At 43.7% G+C, this 24,724-nt stretch overlaps 2 protein-coding genes across 4 annotated transcripts in view; one reads left to right on the plus strand and one right to left on the minus strand.

Moving 5' to 3' along the window:
* FARP2 (FERM, ARH/RhoGEF and pleckstrin domain protein 2) overlaps positions 1-3,513 on the plus strand; it is a 114,528-nt gene extending 111,015 nt beyond the window's left edge. The window contains exons 26-28 of the mRNA XM_066599643.1: positions 278-385; positions 679-830; positions 2,595-3,513. Of these exons, the coding sequence (XP_066455740.1) occupies positions 278-385; positions 679-830; positions 2,595-2,676 (342 nt within the window). The 3' untranslated portion in view covers positions 2,677-3,513. The remainder of the gene's footprint in view (positions 1-277; positions 386-678; positions 831-2,594) is intronic.
* Positions 3,514-8,377: 4,864 nt separating this feature from the next.
* Positions 8,378-24,365, minus strand: STK25 (serine/threonine kinase 25). 3 transcript variants are annotated; one of them, XM_066598535.1, is made up of 11 exons: positions 23,925-24,362; positions 21,597-21,827; positions 20,121-20,177; positions 18,463-18,571; positions 18,181-18,338; positions 17,888-18,073; positions 17,104-17,249; positions 16,885-16,987; positions 16,560-16,631; positions 14,619-14,749; positions 8,378-8,581 (listed from the first exon to the last, which is right to left on the minus strand). In XM_066598535.1, exons 1-11 carry the CDS (start codon positions 23,952-23,954, stop codon positions 8,563-8,565), a joined length of 1,242 nt encoding a protein of 413 aa, XP_066454632.1. In that variant the 5' UTR covers positions 23,955-24,362; the 3' UTR covers positions 8,378-8,562. The 3 variants fall into 3 exon arrangements, with proteins under 3 accessions (XP_066454632.1, XP_066454645.1, XP_066454639.1); XM_066598548.1 differs by lacking the exon at positions 23,925-24,362 and adding an exon at positions 22,675-23,891; XM_066598542.1 differs by lacking the exon at positions 8,378-8,581 and having other exon boundaries at positions 14,615-14,749; positions 23,925-24,365.
* Positions 24,366-24,724: the final 359 nt, after the last annotated feature.

The following is a 24,724-nucleotide window of genomic DNA, read 5'->3' on the forward strand; positions in this document are numbered from 1 at the left end:
ATTCTACTAAGCCTATTTGACTATAGGAGGCAAACTTAATAGGCTGAGTTACAAAACCGACATAGAGGCCTTTTGTCATTCTTTTGACTGCCATGGCAACCCATTGGTACTTTGTGATCGCAATGTGGGGTGCTAATTGGTGACAGAAGATGCCCCTGTCATGTGCTTCCATGCTGAAGTTGCTATTGACTGTGGTATGTAAGGGGTTAAATTGCCAGGATCTGAGGTCTGTCGTCTTTGTATGGTACTAACAATCCATTTGATTCCTCCTCTCTAGAATCAACTTTCTGGTTATCTACTTCGTAAGTTTAAGAACAGCAATGGCTGGCAGCGCCTGTGGGTGATCTTCACCAATTTCTGCCTTTACTTTTATAAAACGCATCAGGTAATGAAGGAATAAAGCAACCGAGTAACTTCTACGTGAAAGCTCGGAGTTCAGGGAGGGGAGTCAATATGATTTAATGTATTTTGTGAAGTGGTTATATTAAATTTCAAGACTGAGCCTGAATTTAGTAATTCTATAGATCTAATGTGCCTGAGGGACCTGTTCTTATCAACAGTCTATTTATCTAACTCTTATTTGTGACGTGAGCAGAAGGGTCGTGTGTCTTATATGTAATTAGAGCATTATTGTGCTTCTGGAGAGCAGTTCCAAGTAACGGATGTGTATGCTTACAGGAAGATGCTCCTCTTGCCTCATTGCCTCTTCTGGGATACACAGTAAGCGTCCCATCCTTCTCGGATCCTGTCAGCTGTCGCCATGTGTTTAAGCTGCATTTCAAATCACACGTCTACTTCTTTAGAGCCGACAGCGAGTATACATGGAGGAGGTATGACTATTACATTGCAAATGTTTTGTTTTCAGAATCTTTGACACTTTTTACTCTGTTTTTGTATGTCAGAAGGTGTCCAAGGCAGGCATCCCCATATACTTTTCTTGGATCGTTATGCATAAACACTAGAGATGAGCGAACATACTCGGTAAGGCCGATTTCGCAATAGAGCACCGCGATTTTCGAGTACTTCACTACTCGGGTGAAAAGATTCGGGGGTCGCCGGGGGACGGGACGGGGCGTGGTGTGGTGGAGCGGGGGGTAGCAGCGCGGAACAGGGGGGAGCTCTCTCTCTCTCCCTCTCCCCCCCCCCCCCCCACTCCCCTCTGCAACCCCCCGCTCACCCACGGCGCCCCCCGAATCTTTTCATCCGAGTAGTGAAGTACTCGAAAATCGCGGTGCTCGATTGCGAAATCGGCCTTACCGAGTATGTTCGCTCATCTCTAATAAACACTGATTTAAATAAAGTGTGTGTGTTGTCCATAGCAACCAATGCAGGTTTGATAATGCAAGAAGGTAACAAATGATTTCTAACCTATATTGCTGGTTAATCATAAGTTGGATATCGGTGCACGACATGGTAAGAAACACAGGTCCTTTAAGTTCAACCCAGACTTCTGCGATGTTGATACAGAGAAAATAAAAGCAACTTTCATTGAGGTAGAAGCCAATCTTCCGAATTTTAGAAGGAAAAAAAAATCCTGACTCCAGGATTGCAGAAGATAGCAGTCCTGCTTGTCTTCTGCATACAGCATGCCTTCATTTAAACACTTATGCAAAGTGAACGCTCAAAACTGTCACTCAAACTGCAGTTTGAGCGAATTTTGAGCAATCTTGCCGTGTAAATGCACACAACGATTATCGCTGAAAAGATGTCTTTTGAGTGAATTTTGAGCCATAATCGTTGTGTCTAAATGGGCCTTTAGTTTTATAGTTTTCACATTTAAGCTGAGCGCATACTAATTGTAATGCGAGTTGTGTCCAAGAGTCTCAGATACACTTCGCATTGGGCAGCACACAGCTACCTATACTTGTGCTGTCCGATATATGGACTCTGTACACTGACATGCATTGGCACGTTACGTTTCTCATAAGTTGTTTTTTTTTGTTTGTTTGTTTGTTTGTTTTTGGTCCTTGTGAAAAAACGTCACGTCATGTGTATAGCCTCATAGGCCTATAATGGGACCTTGTGCTGTCTGTGGAATAACACAGACAGCACATATCCCCAAATACGCAAGGATACAAGAGGCCTAAGGGAGATCACGTAAAAGTGACCAACCCTTTACGGACTATTCTGTCTTTTTTCAAGTAAAAAAGTTGTACCAAAAATATAAAGTTACTCCCTATTCTCAGAATAGGGGATAACATTATGATTAGTGGCGGTCCTGCATAAATTATGTGGAAGTTGCATATGTGTGCCACCACTCCATTGATTTCAATGACAGCACTGAATATTTCCAAAGCGGTCATTCAAATAAATGTAACAGCAGCGTGCATGTGTCACCACTGCTTCATTCATGCGGGGGCTGTCGGGAGCCTCATTCTCAAGATTGTTGGGGGTCCCAGTGGTCGTACCCCCACTGATCACAATTTATCCCCTATCCTATGGATAGGGAATCACTTCATATTTTGGTACAATTCCCTTATGTCTTAGAATTTATTGTTTGTGTGGAATTTCTTTAGTCAATAGGGTCTAGTTTCCTGAACAAAAAGTAGCCGATAAGGACCTGTTAATGCCTCCTTTATATTCTGTATCTCCAGGTGGATGGAAGTAATCAGACGTGGCGTGAGCTCTCCAGGGAAGATCGGACACTTAGCTGAAGATGGGATCATAGTTGATTGACCCTCTTGACAAACTAATTACAGCTTGAAGGGAGGACAAGAACAAACAGGCATTTTGTAAAGGATGCATAGAATGGAATGTGCTCTGTCTGTTAGAAATGGGACCAATCAGTTTGTCCTATTAGACATTCTGAACAATGTGCAGAAATATAAGACTTAGGCCATGTTTTGCACTTTGTTCTTCCTAATATCTCTTACACCAAAGCAGTCTGATCAGTAATGGAAACACATTATACAGCACTAATCTGGAAATGCATACAATGTCTTATTATTGTACAGAATCTTATAATCCAGGGCTTCCTATTATTTTGCTACCTCCTGCTAAAATGGCTGTACCGGTCAGGCAGTGTATCTGGAGCAACTAGTCTGGCTAACATAACCCAGCTGCATGGATTTGGTAAAGAAAGGGAAGGAAGAAGCAGCTTGGCAGTGAAGTTGTGCGATTCCCAATCTCATTGAGCATATCTGTGTAAAAGTACATGTGGTTGCAGAACTTTTTTACAGTTCATTGCGGTATCTGATTGGATAGGCTTTATGGCTGATTTTCACTGAAACAATATATTGTTTCTTTCCTATTCGATAGTATAGGGATACACACAAAGCTTAACCACCATGACGGTATGCCCACAGGAGGCAGATACGCTGCAGATTCTCTGCAGCATTTTGAAATTAGATTTTACTAAATTTTGTACCAATACACAAAGGAAATTCTCTACGGAAATTGACCTTCAGTGCAGATGTAAAGTTTACAGCATGCCAATCCGTGTTGTGGAATTTCACCTCTTTCAATGAGCAGAATCCGTGCACGGCTTAAAGGGGTTGTCTCGCGAAAGCAAGTGGGTCTATACACTTCTGTATGGCCATATTAATGCACTTTGTAATATACATCGTGCATTAAATATGAGCCATACAGAAGTTATTCACTTACCTGCTCCGTTGCTAGCGTCCTCGTCTCCATGGTTCCGTCTAACTTCGGTGTCTTCTTGCTTTTTTAGACGCGCTTGCGCAGATGCATCTTCTCCCTTCGGCTGGTCTTGGAAGCATCGGCGTTTTGGCTCCGCCCCCTTTTCGCGTCATCGCGTAGCTCCGCCCCATGACGTGTGCCGGTTCCAGCCTCCTGATTGGCTGGAATCGGCACATGACGGGGGCGGAGCTACGCGATGACGCGAAAAGGGGGCGGAGCCAAAACGCCGATGCTTCCAAGACCAGCCGAAGGGAGAAGATGCATCTGCGCAAGCGCGTCTAAAAAAGCAAGAAGACACCGAAGTTAGACGGAACCATGGCAACGGGGACGCTAGCAACGGAGCAGGTAAGTGAATAACTTCTGTATGGCTCATATTTAATGCACGATGTATATTACAAAGTGCATTAATATGGCCATACAGAAGTACTTAACCCCACTTGCTGCCGCGAGACAACCCCTTTAATCTCATGTGGAAAAATCCTGTATAGTTCTACCCTTGAAGTGGTTGAGAGTTTTCAGGAAAAACACAATGTTTTTCCGGGTAACATAGTAGGTTAGGCTGAAGGGAGACAATGTCCATCTAGTTCATCCTGTTTTTCTCTCCCCCCCCCCCCCCCCCTCCCCTTGTTGATCCAGAGGAAGGGGAAAAAGACGAGGTAGAAGCCAATTAGCCCATTTGGGGGGGAAAAAATTCCTTCTTATCTCCATAATGGCAGTCAGAATAATCCCTGGATCAATGTTTTGATAGTTCCTACCTGACTACAAGACCCGGATCAACAACCCCGCTGGTATTTAATGTCTCTATCCTGTAATATCATAGTGCTCTAGAAAGGCATCAAGTCCCCTCTTAAACTCTTCTATCGATTTTGCCATCATCAGATCCTCAGGCAGAGAGTTCCACAGTCTCACTGCTCTTACAGTAAAGAACCCCCTTCTATGTTGGTGATGAAAACTTCGTTCTGATGTTTTTGCCAGGGTTTTTTTTTTTTGTTTTTTTTTTTCACCCGTCTCAAGAAAAAAATAAATGCTGAAGCCATATATAATTTGTAAAGCAAATATTAAATGCCCCACAGTAAGTGCATTTCTTGTGGCAGTCTTTCCTTCCCTTTTTTGTGGCCATGGCATTTTTTTCTCCGTAGACCACTTATAGGGGAAAACCAACCCATGTTTAAATAACACATTCCTAAAAAAAAACATAAAACACAAGGTGAGTGAGGTGATCCAAGGCTCTGTCTAAGGGCTGAAACCGGTCCTCTGACTGTATTTTAATGTGGACATGTAATGGCACAGATTACATAAAGAAAAGCCTGTCCTTTTTATCATACATCAGCTTCATGATCTTCTTTTGAAAAATAAGAGAATATTCATGCTGTGTTTCTACTGCCATTTGGGTCTGGACGGTGAAGCTGCCGGTGTATACCCACTGAAGGTGGAGAGGATCATTGCTGGAGCTCAGACGTGTAGCAGGATACAAATGGCAAGTCACATTTATATATATTTTCAAGTGTGAAGAAGGCCCAATCCAAAACCAACTTTCTGCCAGAAGCTGGCTACGACCCTAAGGACTATCCCAGAGGCGATTTCCAAAGTGACAATAACTCCAACAAATGCCAACTTCCATAAAACAGGATTTGCTGGCGTGTGACTCTGCAATAAAAAGTTATGTTTGCAGTGAATGTTTTGTGGATATTGGAGTGATTTGGCTAGAACATGTTGCTAATGATACAGTAGGCCTCATTAGTACATAACCGCTCTTGTCTCTTTCTTTGGTTGATGGATATGAGTCACATCTTCGGTTAATACCACGGCTTTAGAATTTTCTCACACACTCATGTTAAGCAGCGCATCTATTTTTTCTATTACCCAGGTAAAATACAATGATGCGATGGAAAGGTATTTCCTCACCATAAAAATCTATTTTCCACCAGAACCTTGTTAATATCATGGGAAATACGTGCTCCTCTCCTGGCAAGTGGTAAACAAACATTTGTAGTTAAGGTCAACTTCAAAGTCTGAAGTGGGGAAAAAACCGTTCAGTGCATGTGATGTTTTATATCACGTGGTCCATTTACCTAGGTGGAATTTTCCGCACCGCAGTAACTTCCGCATGGCTCTCTGCGTCTTGATACAGAATTCCACTGCGTTCTTGTGGAAATATTGTGTGAATGGCCCCTAATAGTGTATTATAGATAGTCCCTGACTTGCGAACAGGTTCCGTTCCAGGAACCTGTTCGCAAGTCGAACAAATGCTTGTATGGAGCAGGATCGCGGGTGGATCCCGCTCCATACAACGTCGGGTGCCGGCTGTTCTTACAGCGGGCACCCGACGGCAGCAGTTCCGACGAGCTGCGCTGCTTGTCTGAACTGTTAACACTTTAAATACCTCTCTAACAGCGGTATTTAAAGTGTTAACAGTTCTGACGAGCAGCGCGGCTCGTCGGAACTGCTGCCGCCGGGTGCCCGCTGTAAGAAAGAGCCTGGACCCGACGTTCAGGGGGCCCGTACAGCGTCCCACGATGAGATCGCGGGACGCTGTGTGGTTGCTAGGCAGCCGGGGACCTCCTGAAAGGCCCCAGGGCTGCCTATGCAGAGTGCCCATCAAGCGCACGGCTTGATAGGCGCTCTGCATAGACAGCCCTAGGGCCTTTCAGAAGGCCCCCGGCTGCCTAGCAACCGCGATCTGACCGGACAGGCTTCTATTAGGTTTGATAGAAGCCTGCCCGATCCCTGCACAGTATGATGTAATGCCATAGCATTTCTTCATACTGTGCAGGACAGATAGTTCATATCTAGCAAAATTCGTAAGTCGAATGTTCGCAAGTAGGGGACTATCGGTACTGGGATTCTGGGTGTGGAATTGCATAGCAATTCTTGACCATCGGTGCTGAAATTCTTTTTGTCGCCTGCAGGTGGCACTCACTACTGTCAGTTACACACTTAGAACATATTCAGCGAGACTAAAATGGCTTGTCCAAGTGTGAAAATATTTTTTAAATGTCTGTAAATACGTTAGATGCAATACTAATAGAATTATAGGATTTGAAAGGAGCTCCAGGGTCATTGGATCCAACCCCTTGCTCAGTGCAGGATCACTAAATCATCCCAGACAGATATCTATCCAGCCTTTGTTTGAAGACTTCCATTGAAGGAGAATTAATGACCTTCCGTGGTAACCTGTTCCACTCATTGATAATCTTCACCATCTAATTTGTGCCTCCTCCTTTTCAGTTTCATCCCATTGCTTCTAGTCTTTCCTTGTACAAATGAGAATAGGGTTGATCCCTCTGCACTGTGACAGCCCTTCAGATATTTGTAGACCGCTATTGTCTCCTCTCAGCCTTCTTTTTTGCAAGCTAAACGTTCCCAGATCCTTTAACCGTTCTTCATACGACATGATTTACAGACCGCTCACCATCTTGGTAACTCTTCTCTGAACTGCCTCCAGTTGTCTGTCTTTTTTAAATCAGGTTGCCCAGAACTGAACATAGTATTCCAGATGAGGTCTGACTTAAGCTGCCTGTACACGGGTGTTGCGGTATCCCGCGACGGACCTCCGCTGTGGGAGCTGCTGCACGGCAGCAGGAGCCAGCAGACGGATCTCCGCTATCTGACAGGCTGACCGCGGAGAATCACTATGGTTCTCCGATCGTGGACAGGGGGGCAGCGCTTTCCATAGCACGCTATGGAAAGCGTGCATTGCGTTCCCCGCGGTCAGATTATCGCCGCGGGGAACGCAACTCAATGCCCATGGACAGGCAGCCTAAGGAAGAGTAGAGCTGGATAATTGCCTCACGTGATCTAGATGCTGTGCTTCTATTAATACATCCCAGTGTTTGCGTTTTTGGCTGCTGCATCACATTGTTGACTCGCGTTCAGTCTATGTTCTACTAGTATACCTGTCTTTAACTTGTGTTGCTTAGCCCAATTGCTCTCATTCTGTATGTGCTTTTTTCATTTTTCTTACCCAGATGTAGGACTTTGCATTTCTCCTTTTTAAATACCATTCTGTTAGTCACCGCCCACTCGCCTGCAATCCCTCAGGAATCAAGCCTTCAGCTGTTATGGTTCTCCTGCTCTAGTTGTACAAATTAGCTGCAGTGATATGATAGGCAGTCCAATGTTGTGCCAGTCACAGTCCGTTCTTCTGGCTTCACCATGTAGATACTGATAACTATGATACTAGAATGGCCCCTGACCATTGTAGCCTCCAACTGGGATGACTGCGGGAGTTAGTGTTTGATCACCGAGGTAGAGGACAGGTAAGTACTGCTTTTAACACATTTGCAGTCCTAAAAAAAAAAAAAAAAAATTGGATAGGTGCTTTAAAAAGGGGTTGTCCCACTTCCGTTTTGCTGTAGTAAGCGGACAACGCCGTACCTTGTGTAGTAGCCCCGGTTGGTACTTCAGTCCTATGGAAGTGAATGGGAGTTAACCTGCATTACCAATCTGGGCCACTGTGCACTATACGGAGCTGTCTGTTTCCTGAAGCTAAAAGTGGGCCAATCCCTTTATGGGTACATCCACACAGTGTAACTATTGCATATTTTCCTGAAGCGATTGCACAGTGTTTTACAGGTCAAGCAAGGTTGACACGGATTCATGACAAAATCAACAGTGGATTTTCTGCTGCCGATACTATCTCTGGTTTGGATAGAGAATATGGGATAATGTTATTGATGCTTAATAAATTGGTTGCAAATCCTTACATTATTTTCTCCAAGAATATCAATAAATCATGTTTTATGTATGAAATGTCAGTTTATTTTTTACATTACGTGTTGATGAGAAATATCAGTAAACATTTTTGTATGTTTCAATAAAAATAAAGAAAAATACACGAAGTAATGCCATGTCCTCATTCACAGTAGTGTAGTCCCGGGTCGGGCCATGAAGTGGGGAGTGTGGAGCACCAATGGTGTGGACTCACGATGCAGAGGAGAACCTAGAAGGAAACAGGAAGGCGGAGCTCAGACTACACAGTTTAGGGAGAATGCTTTTATTTGTTGTTAAACCCCAAACCAGGATTAGAGCAGAGTATCATTGGAAACTTAGATCTGAAAGCTTTATTCTCCTTTTCTTAGGCTTTAGTGTTGCCGGCTTCAATTTTTCATGCAATTTTGAGCCGAAGCCAGACATGGACTGAAAATGAATATGAAATATAGTGGAAGGACTTATACTTCTACGTCCGGCTTTGGCTCAACTACTGCAGTGGCGTTTTTCCAAATAAGTTGTGTAAAACCGCCCTTAAATGGGACATGTCAGGAGATTTATACTGCCCAAACTACTGCCAGCATAGCATCCCAACAGACGCCTATATTATAGACTTTGGAGTCTTACTCTTACGCCTCATTCAGACTAGCGCTGTTAGAGCACAGAATGCACTTCTAGTAGGAACTAATAGGTTCTTATAGAAGCGTTCACATGAGAGAATGTTAGGCGTGCTGAATCAGCGCCCCTAAGAAAAGATAGGACACGCGAGTGCAAACTTGCATGTTGGCTCAGAGCTGCGCACAAAGATAGGACATGTCCTATCTCTGCTGCATGCTTTCCATAGGCCCCTATGGGAGCCTTGAAAGCACACAGCATGCACCTCGGATTGTGTAAACGGGCTTCTTGAAGTAGCCCGTACACGCGATCTTTACTGCACTATAGCCACAATCTTTTCTTGTGGCTATAGTGTGTGAAAACAGCGCTCATGTGAATGAGGCCTTACACTGTGACATTTCAGAGAAAGCCGTTTAAAAGGCAGTTGGGAACAAGGGTGTCAGTGGGGCTTTCTCCCCGTTAACAGCTGCTTTTTAATCTTTTTTTTTTTTTTTCTGAAACATTGCAGCATTTCTGGGTAAAGACATTCTTGGAATACTTGCACACAGACAACCAAAGTAATTTGGTTGGGACAGCACACGGACATCCCGTCTGTACGCTGTCTAATGTGCAGAACCCCGCACGTGTAGATGTGCCATTTTCATCCAAGAATAGGACAGGCTGCGATTTTTTATTTATTTTTTTAACTCCCTTTCCATCTAAGAAAAAAAAAGAGCCCATATGAATGCCTGCCCTCTCTGTCCCGATTTTTAGACAGTTTTCGGTCCGGAAATCGAACAGAAATATTGCCTATGTGCAAGTAGCCTAATGCAAGTGCCTGTCAGATCTTATGCTGGATGAGATTCGGGTAACAAGTTTGACAACTTCTCTTAAAAAGGAACGAGTAACTAGATTCGTACTACCTAACCACAGGTGGCATAAAGTACAGATGGGCACCCACATAACAGGGCAGTATGCTTTAAAAGCCACCAGGAATGGCTCCCCACCCAGACTGAAGGGTTTTATCCTTTATACAAGCTGGGTGGGGAGCCGTGCCTGTGACTTCTCCCAATTTCTGGCAGCTTTTTAAAAATATAGGCGGCACATTTCCTATTGAAAATTAGGACTAAAAAAAATTGTCTTACATGGTTTGCCCCACATTTACAATACATTTTTAGACAGTTTTACGAACAAGGCCAACAAAGGGGTATGGCCTGAATGTGACATTGTGGGCCCAAACCATGCCAAAATTTTGGTGCAATTTGTGGAATAAATGAAGTCAATTAATAGTTATAATGTTAGACTAGACAGTCTAAAGATACACCAGATTTATTACCCAGCATGAGCTGCTGTGACAAGTCTGGACCATTTTACATTTCCACTAATAAATTAGACTGTATTAGTAAATCTGCTCTTATAATTTTACTGAAAAGTCAAAACCTTTCAGAATAAATCCTAGCTCCCTGGTGTGTAGCCGAGTGCCTGGGCAGCGTGAACCCAGTAACAGGTTTCCTTTAAGGTTATTTTCACACTGTCTTTCTGTCTGAATCGTCAAACTGTATTCAGATGGAACTCATTAAAGTCTAACATTTTGGCCTCAGACACTGTTTCCTTATGTTTCCATGATTTTTGGAGGACAGAAAAGCATATGGGGAAAGGAAAAATACTTGGTCAGTTTGACTTATGGTTTCTCTGAATACAGTTTTTGTTTATTTAGACAAAACAGCCAAGATGGAAGGACACAACCTTGGGAAAAACGTAGCGTGAAAGAAGCATAAGTAATCAACTGCATACAGCGGAATTTTGTATTCGGATCCACAGGGCTACCTGTGGATTTTGATAGGGAATTGCATCAAAATGGACATGGAGGTGTGTGCAATGCAGAAATACTCTGCGTGTGTGAAAGCGCTCCAAGACTCTGTACTCGATGCAAGGGAAGTGGATGGCTGGGCCAACTTCCCTAGCGAGAACAGCGGTTTGCCAGGGAATTTAGAAGCCAGACCTGCAGAGATGAGCTCATTTCTGTGATGGAGGAAACCTGAAGAGGGGAATCTCCAGCACACAGCAGTCCAAAGATGTATTCATGAATATTCATAAAGTCATGTGGAGAGCATAAATACATAGCGGATTCCTGTGATGGCTCCATATCAATAAGGAGTGGTTTACATGATACAACCCTTAAATGCGCTTCATTTAACGGGTATTTGCAATTTTGTTTTTCAACTCAATGAAAAAAAATCAATTAGCGCTGCCAAGAATCAGGTTTGTTTAGTTATGAATATACATATAATTGTACTGAAACTTTATCTAACACCTCTTTAATAGTAACTATCGAGGTGTGATTCATTACTTTATTATGTGTAGACATGATACATTTATTTTACATTGAGTAAAATTACATGATATACACACTCCTACCAAAATAATTGGACAGCTGAGCAAGAATCAAAAGTAATATTTATTTACATCTGGTAATATTTAGTGGGGCTCATTTGGCCCTAATAAGATTTGATACTCTCCATGGCATACTTTCTCCTAATATCTGATACACTTCAGCTGGTATTTCTCTCTATTCATCCTGCAAACTTCTGGCAAGTTCTCAAAAAGACGACCGGTTCTGTTCATATTCCCTGACCTGTCGTCCCAAAGATGTGTAGTAGGATTCAGGTTGGGACTCTGTACAGGCCAGTCCAATCATGAAACATCCAAATTCTCAAACCAGAAGAGAAGCCAGGGACAACACCATGGAGTCTATTTCTTTGATTGGCAGGGCCAGAGCGCAAGACAAACCACTATGCCTGCTCACAGTAGACGCTGAGAAGGCGTTCGACAGGGTCAGGTGGAGGTTCCTGGAGGGGACTCTCCAGCAGTTGGGCTTAGGACAGAAGATGAAGGAACCGATTATGGCATTGGATAGTTGCCCCTCAGCTAAAATTAAAATAAATGGAGCCCTCTCGGACACCATAGTGATCCGTAATGGCACGCGCCAAGGTTGCCCTTTATCACCCTTCCTCTATATCCTGTCAATGGAGTCTCTAGCCAAGGCCATCCAGAAAACCGCCCTTAATAAGGGGCCTAATGGTAGGCACCTCTGAACATAAAATGGCGGTGTTCGCGGACGACCTCCTCCTGTTCCTGTTGAAGGAGTTTACGAGATATGGGTGGGTAAGCAATTTTAAGGTCAATCTACAAAAATCTGAAATACTTAATGTAACTCTCCCCCAGAATGAAGCCCTGGATCTATCGGAGGCTTTCCCCTTTAAGTGGAGATCCTCATCTATTAAATACTTAGCGGTGCAGTTACCGGCAGACCCCGCCCAGATCTTCGAACTAAACTTTCGGCCCTTCCCATCTAACCTTAAGGCAGACTTGGAAAAATGGAGCCCACTTTATGTGTCGTGGATGGGCAGAGTCAACGCAGTAAAAATGGATTCCTTACCGAAATTTCTGTATCTGTGTCAGACTTTGCCCGTTGATCTTGACCGGCGGTACGTACTTAGCATCCGATCCCCGATCATCAATTTCGTATGGAAGGGACGCAGACCTCGCCTCAGCTTCACGCTCCTTACACGCCCCAAAGAAGAGGGAGGGTTGGAACTCCCAGACTTTGCCCTATACTATAGGGCGAGCCTTGCTAAGTTTGTATTAACTCTCCTTCGGGACAGGAGCTCCAAACTATGGGTGGAGATGGAGCATAGTTCGGCATCTGCAGCGTTCCAGGGGGCCCCTTGGATCCCGAGGCAGCTCATGAGGGAATTGCACACCCTCTCGCCATTGGTACTGGAAGTACTTAGAATATGGGGAACCTTTGCCCCCAAAAATGGGCCTGATATCTGTTCTGGGATCGATGACGCCGCTGGTGGCTAATCCCCAGTTCCTGGCCTCTAGGGGTTGAGAAACTGTTCTGTCCCTGCCTAGCGCCTCAATCCCTCGTCTAGGAGATGTAGTCACACAAGTGGGGGTAAAGCCCTTAAGAGATTTCTACATAGACTCTAGACCTCCCCCGGGGGCGTGGCTGAACTATTTTCAGGTGAGGGGTTATGTGGAGTCCCTGACGCCCAGAGGATGCTGTACTTTGCCACTGACAATTTGAAGCTTTCTGTATGTTGTCGTCCCCTGTTGAGCATGGGATCTCGTTAATATACAAAGTGCTGATAACCCACGAGACAGAGGACAACCTTCCCGGATACACGGGACATTGGGAGCGAGAACTGGGCGCAGCATGAACAAACTTAGAATGGAAGAGGGCCTTCCGCCTGTGCCATAAGAGCACCAAATTTAGCAGAATTCAAGAACAGAATTTTAAAATTCTATGGCGCTGGTATAGGACGCCGTCGAGGCTGCATCAAATGGACGCTCAGATCTCCCCTGTGTGCTGGAGATGTAAAAGTAGCCCAGGAACAATGCTGCACATATGGTGGGATTGCCCCCCCAGTCAGCGAGCTGTGGAAAAATGTAGAACTTCTGCATAACAATATAACCAGATCGACGGTGTCCTTAACAGCTAAAATGGCTCTCTTACTTATGTTACCAGAGTCTACAGGAAAAATTAAATCTGAGTTATTAAGATTGGTTCTCTTGGCGGCTAGGATGTCTGTCCCTGGTTTGTGGCGCTCCACAAGGATCATATGGATAGAGAAACTCAACAGGCTTAAGAGATATGAAGTTGAAGGGGTGGGGGAGGAGGAGGAGTGGGCCAAATCCTATGCTCTCTGAGAACTGGTTAAATACAGGCATTCTGGACTCCTAGGGGTCCGCGGATTCGTGAAAGCAGGGTCTTCCCCATCCCACCCTTCCTTACCCCCCCCCCCCCCCCCGGGTTAGGTTGTTTTTTTTTCCTCTTTTTTATTGAATTGCAATTTACTTTGCTAAAGAGACAACAATATTTTGCAGAGATGCAATGTTATCACGATTTGACTGAAAAACACTGGCTGATCAATATTGTGCAATGGTATTGTGTCCTAATTAAAAATGTTTAATAAAACTGATTGAAACCAAATCCTCAAACCAACTTAAAACCTTGTTGGATTAACAACAAAGCATGTTGTCTCGTGGGAAGTATTCCTGACCATTTCCCAAGGTACACCTGCATGTTTATGTTTCTTGCCATTACACCCAAAAGACTGGGAGCCTCTGCTATACTTAACTGTTGGCACAACAAACGCAGGCAAAAGGCGTTCCTCAGGTATCCAATACACTCAGGTACGTCATTCAGATTTGAATAGCATAATTCATCAGTTTATAAAATGTTCTTCCATTGCTGAACTGTCCAATGACATTGCTCCTTGCACCACTGTAGATAAATCAATGCATTCTCTTTGAGAACTCGTTAGACATTTGCAGGAGAAATGGAGGGAAATACCAGCTGAAACAGACATTAGTTGAAAGTATGCCACACAGAGTATCCAATGTCATTAGGGTCAAAGAAGGGTTCCACTAAGGATTCTCATATGGAAATAAATACTACTTTTGATTCTGTCTGTAGGCAGAGATTTTTTGCAGCAGAAAAATCTGCATCAAAATCTGCACTTTGGTACATATGAGCAGCAGACTTCACACCTGCCGTTGAAGAGGGCAAAGGCTGCTGCAGATCCATGTCAAGATCTGCTACAGGTGAATGCACCCTTATCTGCACTAGTGATTATGAGATCCAGTACACACAAGAGCACCCTTACCTTTGCACACGTTGAACCAAGTGAGAAATGAGCTGATCTGTGATTCCGGGGCTGGACTCCTCCGCTAAGCTAAAAGCATTCTCTAGTTCCTGTACAGATCCAAATGCCCCAGCACAGCGCTGCTCCCTCAACTGCATGGGGAAATAAAAAGAACATTCATGTAATATGACACTCAATCTGCTGCAAACTCTGCAACTATCTAGGAAGATGTATCAAAACTGCAAAGTGTGGGGGCACAAGAACTTGTCCATGGCAACCAATGAGATTGCTTCCTTCATTTTCGAAGAGATCTCTGAAAAGTAAGCACTGGAATCTGATTGGTGAGATTCCCACATGGTGAACTTATCCATTTTTCTTCTACACCAACTTTAATAGGGTCAGAGCTCACAATCTTTTCGTAGCACTACTGATTGACTTTAACCATCCAGTTACAGGCCAAGCAATAAATTCAGTTTTATGTAATGTATCACTTAATTTCCCTTTGTTGTTTTATACCATTTTCAGTTGTTTGTGATTTCATGGGGTCAGAATACCCCTTTAAAATCAGCTAGCAGAACGGAGTGTCATACTAATGATGCACAGTGTACATCAGAGAAGGGGTGCGGCCATCCTTGTGATCAAAAAAATATTTTTTGATCATTAACCCATTAGGGACAAGCTATTTGGGGCCTTCAAGACTGAGCAATTTTTTCACTGTTCCAAGAGTCATGGTTTTTATTTTCGTTTTCTCTCTATAGAGTTTTTTGGAGTTAAAAAAAAAAAAAAGAATAGGAGATGGAAAACACAGCAATTTTGCTTTTGTGCTGCCATGGCAAAAAGGATCATGGGGTGCATCTATAGCCATATAGGGGCACAGGATGAGAACATTGTTCTGCTTTATAAGTCACTGGTCAGATCACACATGGAATATTGTGGACAGTGTTGGATATATCAGAGCTTGAGTAGGTACAAAGGCAGGCAACTAAACTAATAAATGGAATGAGCGCACTACAATACCTAGAGAGGTTATCTTAATTGGGGTTAAGTTTATTAAAAAAATTTAAAAAAAGACCTAATAACTATGAATAAATATATCAGGGGACAATACAGAGATCTCTCCCATAATCTGTTTCTATCCATAACTGTGAGAGTTATAAGGGGGCATTCTCTACCTTTAGAGGAAGGAGGGTTCTTTATTATAAGAGCAGTGAGAATATGGAACTCTCGACTGAAGAGGCATGACAAAATTCGATAAGAGTTTAAGAGAGGCCTGGATGCCGTCTTGAGCGATAACCTGTAATATTCTATCATTAATAACTTGATGAGTATTGTTGGTCCGGGCATGATTTATTACCAGATTGGAGTTTGGAAGAATGTTTTACCTTAAATGGGGAAAATTTGCCTTTCCCTTTTTTTCTTCCTCTGGATCAACATTGGGAGGGAGGGAATAGGCTGAACTGGATAGACATATGTTTTTTTTCAGCCTAACCCACTAGGTCAGTGTTCCCCAACTCCAGTCCTCAGGGACCACCAACAGGTGATGTTTTAAGGATATCCTATAGTAAGAACACCTGTGGCAATGTCTGAGGCACCAACAATAATTACATCATCTGTGCAATACTGAGGAAATCCTGAAAACATGACCTGTTGGTGGTCCCTGAGGACTGGAGTTGGGGACCGCTGCACTAGGTTATGTTACTACACCATTTACTGTACATACTTGTTTTTTTTTAATCACAGTATTTCAATTTTTTTTGGAAGCCAGAATGAACGACATCAGATAGCAAATTTAGCCATAACTGCATTCATTGTGCTAAATAACATGATAAATGTATTTTATGGGTCAATAGTGGCAGCACTAAGTTTATATAGTTTTCTTTGTACTACATTGCAATAATGACAGTACACTGCCTCATTACTGGCTATTCATATGTCAGTCAGTCCAGCGGTTGAGCGCCTTACCTCCTGAAAGACTGGAGCCACAAGAGCTGACAAACAGTGGGATCTTGGCAAGCGTTTTATAGCTTCGGCTGGCTGCAGAGTCAAACACAATATAAGTTTTATCATGAATTGTAGCGATTTCAGAAACTATAAACCCCCAACTAGCAGAATTATAGAAAGTCAGCAAGGGGGAAGACCAAAACATGATAGCTTCACTTCATCTACAGTTGGCTAATGAAATGATATCTTGTTGCAATGCTACATAAGCTTTAAGAAGTTACTTATATTAGGAGTAACGCTTTAGCAAATGCAGAAGAATCTAAACTTTGACTGGGCACATATTCACCTGCTGGTACCCCCACTGTAGTCGGGTAATGGAGGAGGGGCGCATGGTTTCTGGAAATGACCAATGAGGAGTCTGGGACTGATTTTTGTCATCTTCATTGTCTCTGGGTGTAAGAAGAAAACAGTAATAGGTACGGCATAGAAATACAAGTCATGCACAGTTATTCTCCAGGTTATCAGATAGAGAAAGGAAACCCCAGACTTTAGTAAATTTACTCACAAATCGGAGTCATCAGAGCTGGAGTCCTCACGATGGCCCTGAGATTTCCAGCGCCTATATCGTTCTACCAGTTCCATAAGGAAGGACGTTTTCTTGGTGTATCGTAAGATAAAGCGATGTTTCAGCAGCTCCCTTGCCGTAGGCCGCTATAAGATTAGACATTTATGTTATGTAGAGCAGAAGGTATATGACTAAACAAAATACTTTGCATCCCAGGTTTATTATTTATATATAATGAATTAGCAAAATATTTTGATGGCCAATGGTTACATATTTAAATTATAAGAAAAAATACTTTGTGCTTAAGGCCGGCTGTCCATGGACGACGCAGTATCCCACGGCGAAGCTCTGCCGCGGGAACCGCCTCCGACTCTCCGCCAGCTGCGAATTGCCCGCCGCGAGCACAAAATCGCAATGATTCTCCGCTCATGGACAGGTGTCGGCGCTTTCCACAGCAATGCTATGGGAAGCGTCAGCCTTCAATTTACTGCCGGCGAATACACTGCCGTGGACAGGGGGCCTAAAGAAATAGTCTGATCCGACAGATCCTCTCAAAATGCAGCTACTACTGGCAAACAGCTGATTTAGCAGGGAAAGCTGTGGCCAGATGACTGGCAGTCCATGTAATATTACGGAGCTGTGATTCACAAAGCAGCTCTTCATTCTCCTTCATGGAGTGAGGGGCATACCCCACACTTATGTTCACATACCCTACTAAGATTTATCGACAGAGGTTATCTTCATCAAACAACCCCTTTATCTGATAATAAGCTTAAATAGTCACCAATCGGGGGTCTTTGTTCAAGCAGGCATCCACAAATTCTTTAAATGGTTTGCTGTGCTGCCCTTGCAAGGAAGGCGGGTTATTCTTAGGAATCAAGAACAAGACTCTCATAGGATGGAGGTCAGAATATGGAGGTTCTCCTTTGGCCAACTCAATAGCAGTGATGCCCAGAGACCAAATATCAGCCTGGAATATTTAAAAAAAAAAAAAAAAAAAAAAAAAAAAGCATTTAATAAACCAAAAAAAACCAACAATATTTTAGGTAACAAAGAGAAGCTGTAATGGAATCCAACCTTAAAGTCATAGGCAGACTGCTTGATGACCTCAGGAGCCATCCAGAATGGTGTTCCCACAAATGTGTTCCTCTTGATCTGTGTATCCGTTAGTTGACCTGCTACCCCAAAGTCAGCCAGCTTCACATCACCCTGCTCTGATAGTAACACATTTGCAGCTGAAAATGCAAATCGGACATAATTATATAAATTGCTAGCCTCCTGGAAGAAAAATAAAGGGTTTTCCTCATGACAAAGCTTTACATCAATTATCTATAAATGTTGACATGCGCACGCACACACCTTTAATGTCTCTGTGGATCTTCCTCTCAGAGTGTAAGTAATCAAGTCCTTTAAGGATCTCCCGTAATATGGTGGCTATATAGGACTCCTCCAGGGGGCCAGGTTTTAACTGCAGCAAGGAAAGGGAACAGAAAGCAAATGAGGTAATGACTCCCACAGTATGTACAATCTCCCCTAAGGGATTTTTCACACAGGCGGGATGAATCTAGTGGGACGCAGTGGAATTCCACACCAAAAGCTGAACGGCTAACTGTGGATTTTGATGCAGAATTGCAGGTTGACTTAACCCTTTCCAATCCAATTTCCCTGCCACCCACGCACTCCCAAGTTATTTATTTTGGGTGGGAAATTGTGTTGTGCATTTCTTGGAATTTCTCAACAGATACACATAAAAATTATCCGTCATGATGATTTTATTAGCAGTTTTTGAAAATTCAAAAACATGAGTTATGAGTATTTCACATCGAGAAGATAGTTTGTAATAATCATATATGTATATTAATATATATTTACAGAACAAGATTATTCATGATAGATAGTTAGATATCCCTGTATTATAGTGCCACACAGAGTCATTCTAGAAGTGCATACAATATGTTTCTAACAGTATGCAGGACAGTTCTCTGATGTCTGAGGCAGTTCTGCATATGTACGTATGTTACAGTATACAGGACAGCTGTGTAACATACATCTGACATCGGAGCACTGTCCTGCATACTGTAGCATATATATGCGGAACAGCCTCTAATATCAGAGCACTATAAGAAATATGTATCAGACCTTGCCTGATATTGAAGTTATGCAGGGAAATCTTAATGTCGGACGAGGTCTAACAATTGATTGGAAGGGGTTAAGCCATTTTCTTTCCGCATCAAAGTAAGCACGAAGCTGTGCGGATTTTAGTGTGCAATTTACTGACACTTGCGGTGAGGAATGAGGAAAATTCCACCCATGTGAAAAGTCCCTAAGACTACATAGCACACATCCATGTAAGGCTTTGTTCACGTTCAGCATATGCAGTAGAAAAGTACCCAATTCTTATGATGAATGTATTTCATAGAACCCCAAAAGAGCTTTTATGCACACTTTTCCCACTGTATAGGTAAGTGTAATCTGCAGTTCTTACATATACAGTAAAACGGTTGTATACATTTTTTTTTTTGCAATGGGAGCCTGTACGTATAGGCATACAGCGATATACACAGGAAAATGCGCTCAACAGATACCTTTAAAAGGATTCTGTCATCAGGTTCATGCTGCGTGAAGCAGGCCTAGTTATGCCTATTGCCCCCTTGTAGGTTATATTGTGAAGCGCTGCTTCTCCCAGCCTGCATCATTCAGAGTGACAGCTCTGTCCCTATACACACGATGGTAGAGAGCCGTCACGCTACATGCTGCAGGCAGAGACACTCCGGCACGGTCCGCCTCCATGACTTTGAGCTCCATTCCATTCATAGTATGATTTTTCTGAAAAGCTGCGATTCTTCAGAATAAAAGATACACAGGGCAATAGGCATAGCTGTCCCGGTACATGCTGCCTGTGGTTCGGCCAGCATGAACCTAATGATAGAATCCCTTTAACAAAAGGTAAAAAGGAAGTGTAAACATTTCTATTTACCCTCTGATGTTACTAGATGTGGCACTATATGTGTTCTCACCAAGTCTAGTGCAGATCCTCCACCCAAATACTCCATGATGATCCAGAGCTTCGATCCCTGGAAAAACAGAAATGCCACAATGTCAGTAATATTAAAAAAAAAATAAATCTATTACAGCATTTAGTTTATCACAAGACTAGGAACAAGATGGAAAAGTAAATCAAATACATTGATCTTCTAAAACAAGCACAATTGGCAGAGATCAGAAATTACACTTGCAATGTCATACAAATTTAGACTTACTCCACGAGATGCCATATTATGGAGAAATTCCCACAAAGACACAATATGGCTACACCCAGATACTCTAATGTATTAAATATCATAGGAGACTACACTATTCAATACAGCTGAAAAAATTAAATAAATTTATACAAATCCAGATGTGGCATTGGGAAAAGTGAACTCTGCTGTGAAAATTCCATTTGACCACACCATATTCCTACTTCTACTACATGTGGATGGGGTTTTGCAGAATCCGCACTGTAAACACATAGAAGTTCTGCCACATCTGGACTCCCTACAGCACCATAAGCTAAAATCATAGTGCTGTTAGGGAAGGTGGCAGGGAGACGGGTGATCTATATTTTTTTTATACTCATCCACTGCCTGGTTCAAGCACTGTCACAGTCTTAATAACGCAGGGCGCACAGCAACCCAACTCTCTCCCATAGACTTGGAAGAGCGTGCGCAAAGCAATCTGCAAAGTGTTAGACTACTGTGTGCCACGTGATCTTCAGGGGAGGACACAGCGGGAACCAGGGAGTATTAAAAAATACACTTAGTAAAAAAAAAAGTTATTGGAGTCGATTGACACTTTCCATGTGTGACGGTAACATTGATACAAGTAAAGGGATTACATTATCTGAAGAAAAGGATAATTTATTGCAGAAAACTGAACACTTGAAAAGAAGCTCTAGTACCGTTGGGTCACCTCTAGCTTGGATACAAGAGGGGATACGGGCAGGCATGGAGGCTCTAGAACCCTGTTATACCACCTCTAGCTTGGATACAAGAGGGGATACGAGCAGGCATGGAGGCTTTGGGCAAAATCTCTTCTACTGCATCGTAGAGGTGTCTAGGGGCCAACACGTTCTACACAAGCGGAAGAAGAGGTCCACTACACACAAGGAGCCTCCGAGAGCCTTTTTATAGGCCAAGGGTGGAACCACTTTTAGGGACTCGGGTAACAAGTCTGTTCATCTAATCACGCCATAACTCTAATCATATCTGCCTGAGATGTAACTGAATGCTGGGTTTTGCAGCTAAACGGCAACAACTCCTTCTAAGTGCTTGATTATGTTTTTAACCATAATTGTACATCACCCGGCTCCCTGTCACCTCCCCTAACAGCACCATTACTTGCTTTATAGTGCTGTAGGTAGGTGACAGGTTCCCTTTAACACTCTTATCTAGACACTCCGTTTCCAGGTACAGAGTTTAAATAACACATAACGAAAGGTTGAAGTTGTTAACCTTCAAGTAAGAGCCATAATAACGAGTAATGTAAGGACTGTCACACTGGCTCAAAACTGTGATTTCTTGTTGAATGTCCTCAATCTCATCTTCTGCTTCTTCCAGGTCGATGATCTTGATTGCCACCACTTCCTTACTGCGGTTCTCTATACCCTTGTATACTTCTCCAAACGAGCCCCTCCCAATGCGCTCGAGCTTGGTGAAAAGGCGTTCAGGATCCATTCTGGAACCCTACAAAGAAGAAATGATCAGGAATCCATATTACTTTTAACAAATATTAGAACTAGAGGGGCTGGCACATGAGAGTTGCTTTATTTTCCTCAAGCCCCGGGACAGGGGATAACTGGTGAACCAGAACAGAGACCTCGTCCCCACTGAGCCAATGGACCTCATGTGTAAGTCTGTAGGCACATTGCCCAAATCAACCATAATTCTGCGTTTAGCTTCTAAATTGCATTATAAAAATTACAGGGCAACAATGTTTCCCAGAGGCATTTGCTACATGAGGCTCACAGTGTACTTAAGACTAGAGTTGAGTAAACATACTCTGCCGAGCTTGATGCTCGTTCGAGTTTTAGCGTACTCGATGGTGTTCGTTACTGGAACGAGCATCAAGCCGTGTTCGACCCCGCCCCAGTTTTTGGCTCCTCCCCACTGTGACGTGGCTGTTTTGGCCCCACTCTGACACGGCGTGCGTGTCAACGGCAAATTTTTGGGGAGGGAGGGAGGGAGAAAAAAAAATAAAAATAAAAACTCGGGACCCGGCGTCCCACATACAAAAATGCACGAGTCTCCCATTGTAGCCAATGGGGTTCGTTACTCGAGTAGAGCTCTCGAATTTTACGAAAAGCTCGACTCAAATAACGTGGACCCGAGCATTTGGGTGCTCGCTCATCTCTACTTAAGACATGTATAGCGTAGTGCAGTCAAGTTCAATAGATTTAAGTAGACACCCCAACTGTAGAGCAACACTCCTAATGGGGTGCGAGGAAGACAGAAGTGTCGTGTAGTCAGGCCTATGGGAGGATCAGATGGCTAGGATCATAGAGTGGAGGATATGTGGGCAAAGGTGACATACCTTGCGTGGCCACTTTACACTGCCCCTTCACGATGGGAGCTTCACTGTATGGAAATCACACCCGTGACCCCGGAGCGCAGCATAACATCACGTGAGCAAGTTTTCCGTGGATCAGTTTCAGTGTGAATTCATATTAGAACGGGGATAAATAAAAGTAATTTGAGCAACTTCAAACGAGATCTGGTCATTGGTGAGAGACTAGCCGTGGCCACTTGTGGGGTTCTCTCATACAATGGTGTGGAGCATATACCAAGAAAGAGCATTTAGTGAAAGGGGATCTTGGATGTAAGGGGTCAGAGGAGGGCGTCAGGATCTGTACCGACGAGCTAGCGGTGCACAGTCAAGAGCAGCTGCATACAACGCTGGTGCTTCAACTAACATACTTGAACGCCCGACTAGTCGTTCTTTACTACGGATGGGCTATAACAGCAGATGACCAGTTCCAGCGACATTACTGTGTAAAGGTGTGCTTTCATGGGGCGGAACTGCTGCAGAATGTCTGCAGTGGAAATTCCACAGCATTTCCGCATCCAAAACCGAAACAAAATCCGCACCATTGGTGATTTGAAAATTAGCTATGTACCCGCAACTGATTTCAGAAGATACAGCGCTCACCTCCGAAGTCTTCGGCAGTTAGCGCTTCCTTCATCCGGTACTCAGCTCAGCTCCACTTCTCCGGTGGTGCTGAAGATGTCGGAAATGAGCGCTGTATCTTCTGAAATTAGCTGCAGGTTTCAAGTCGGATTTTGACTCAGTTATGGATACAGAAATGCTGCGAAATTTGCGGCGGACATTCTGCCTGTATTTCCGCCCCATGTAAACGTACCCTTAGAGAAACAGAAAAGGCAAGACTCCAGGGGGCAAAAAAAAAAAAAGCTTAAAAACGTCATAAGTGTGCAGTGTGAAAACACCCCCTAGTTAGTCAAATGCAGCTTTCTGTTGCACCGTGCTGATGGCAGGTCAGAATTTGGCACAAGCAGCATGAATGGATGACCCCTTCCTGCCATCTGCCCACAACATCTAATGTGCAGCAACTACAAGAAGCTTCCTGTCCACAGGGGCCGATATTCCTCTAGGAGAATTGCATCACCTTGTCGATCTACGACAAGACAAATTGCAGCAGTTCTGAAGGCCAAAGGAGTCTAACGCGCTACTAGACGGGGGTCTCTAATAAAGCGACCGCTCAGTGCAACATGCAGTACGACCTCGCGGAGCGCCCGAAAACAAACGTGTATTAATATAATAGTTACCTGTGCTGGGAAATCCCGGAGGTGCGCCATTCTGGAGCGATTAGTTCCCGCTCAGTGAACCGCAGACTGAGAATACGCTTCTGTGCACAATTGGCCCCACATTGCTCACCTGAATACTTAATAATAAACCTGAAAGTGTTCTCTACACAGCAGCACCCCAATGACTACTCAGTATGGCAGCGACCCACAGTGTACACAGCACTGCTCACACTAATAACGCATGGAAGCAGCTGCCCTAGAGCCCAGTGCACACTACATCCTTAGGCAATATGGCTCCCCCATACAAGTCTGTGGCCGGACACTCAGTACAGCCGCCCACGGAGGTCCTAACAGCTGGTCTTTTCTGTATATAGAAAAAAAGACGAACCCCCACCCTAATACACAGAGGGAGACGTCATTCCCGCCTAGAGATCTGGGACATGTAGTTGTTTTGAAAGTCTGCGGCTGTTGTCATGGTCGCCCTGAGAACTACAAATCCCAGAGGCAGGAGGCGCGGGGCATTCTGGGAGTTGTAGTAGCTAGGCTAGATGGTAGAACGGAAATATTCAAAGTCATGTGACCGGCGTTAGGCGTGACGTAATTTCCATGGGGATGAGGCTGGGATCTTGTGAGGGCAGTTATCACGTGATCTGCGTGATGCGGGCGGGAAGCTGGTGCTGCAGTGTAGTGGATGTTGTAGAAGGACGTGTGTAATAAGGCGCATCTGAGAGCTGCTTTTACATGTCTCATAAACACAAATGTGTGATCATAAAGCCTGCATGGCCTGCTTTCTATAACATTGGCTGGTTTTCCCCCATACT

The sequence above is a fragment of the Eleutherodactylus coqui genome, chromosome 1, assembly GCF_035609145.1.
Source record: "Eleutherodactylus coqui strain aEleCoq1 chromosome 1, aEleCoq1.hap1, whole genome shotgun sequence".
Lineage (NCBI taxonomy): Eukaryota > Metazoa > Chordata > Amphibia > Anura > Eleutherodactylidae > Eleutherodactylus > Eleutherodactylus coqui.

Excerpts from the sequence above, each read along its gene's own strand:
- STK25 (XM_066598535.1), bottom strand. The coding sequence starts at position 23,954 with ATGGCGCACCTCCGGGATTTCCCAGCACAG. Across the intron at positions 20,178-21,596 it reads ATTATGGCTCTTACTTGAAG|GGATCGAAGCTCTGGATCAT; the intron begins GTTAACAACTTC and ends CTGTTTTTCCAG. Across the intron at positions 18,572-20,120 it reads GAGGATCTGCACTAGACTTG|TTAAAACCTGGCCCCCTGGA; the intron begins GTGAGAACACAT and ends TCCTTGCTGCAG.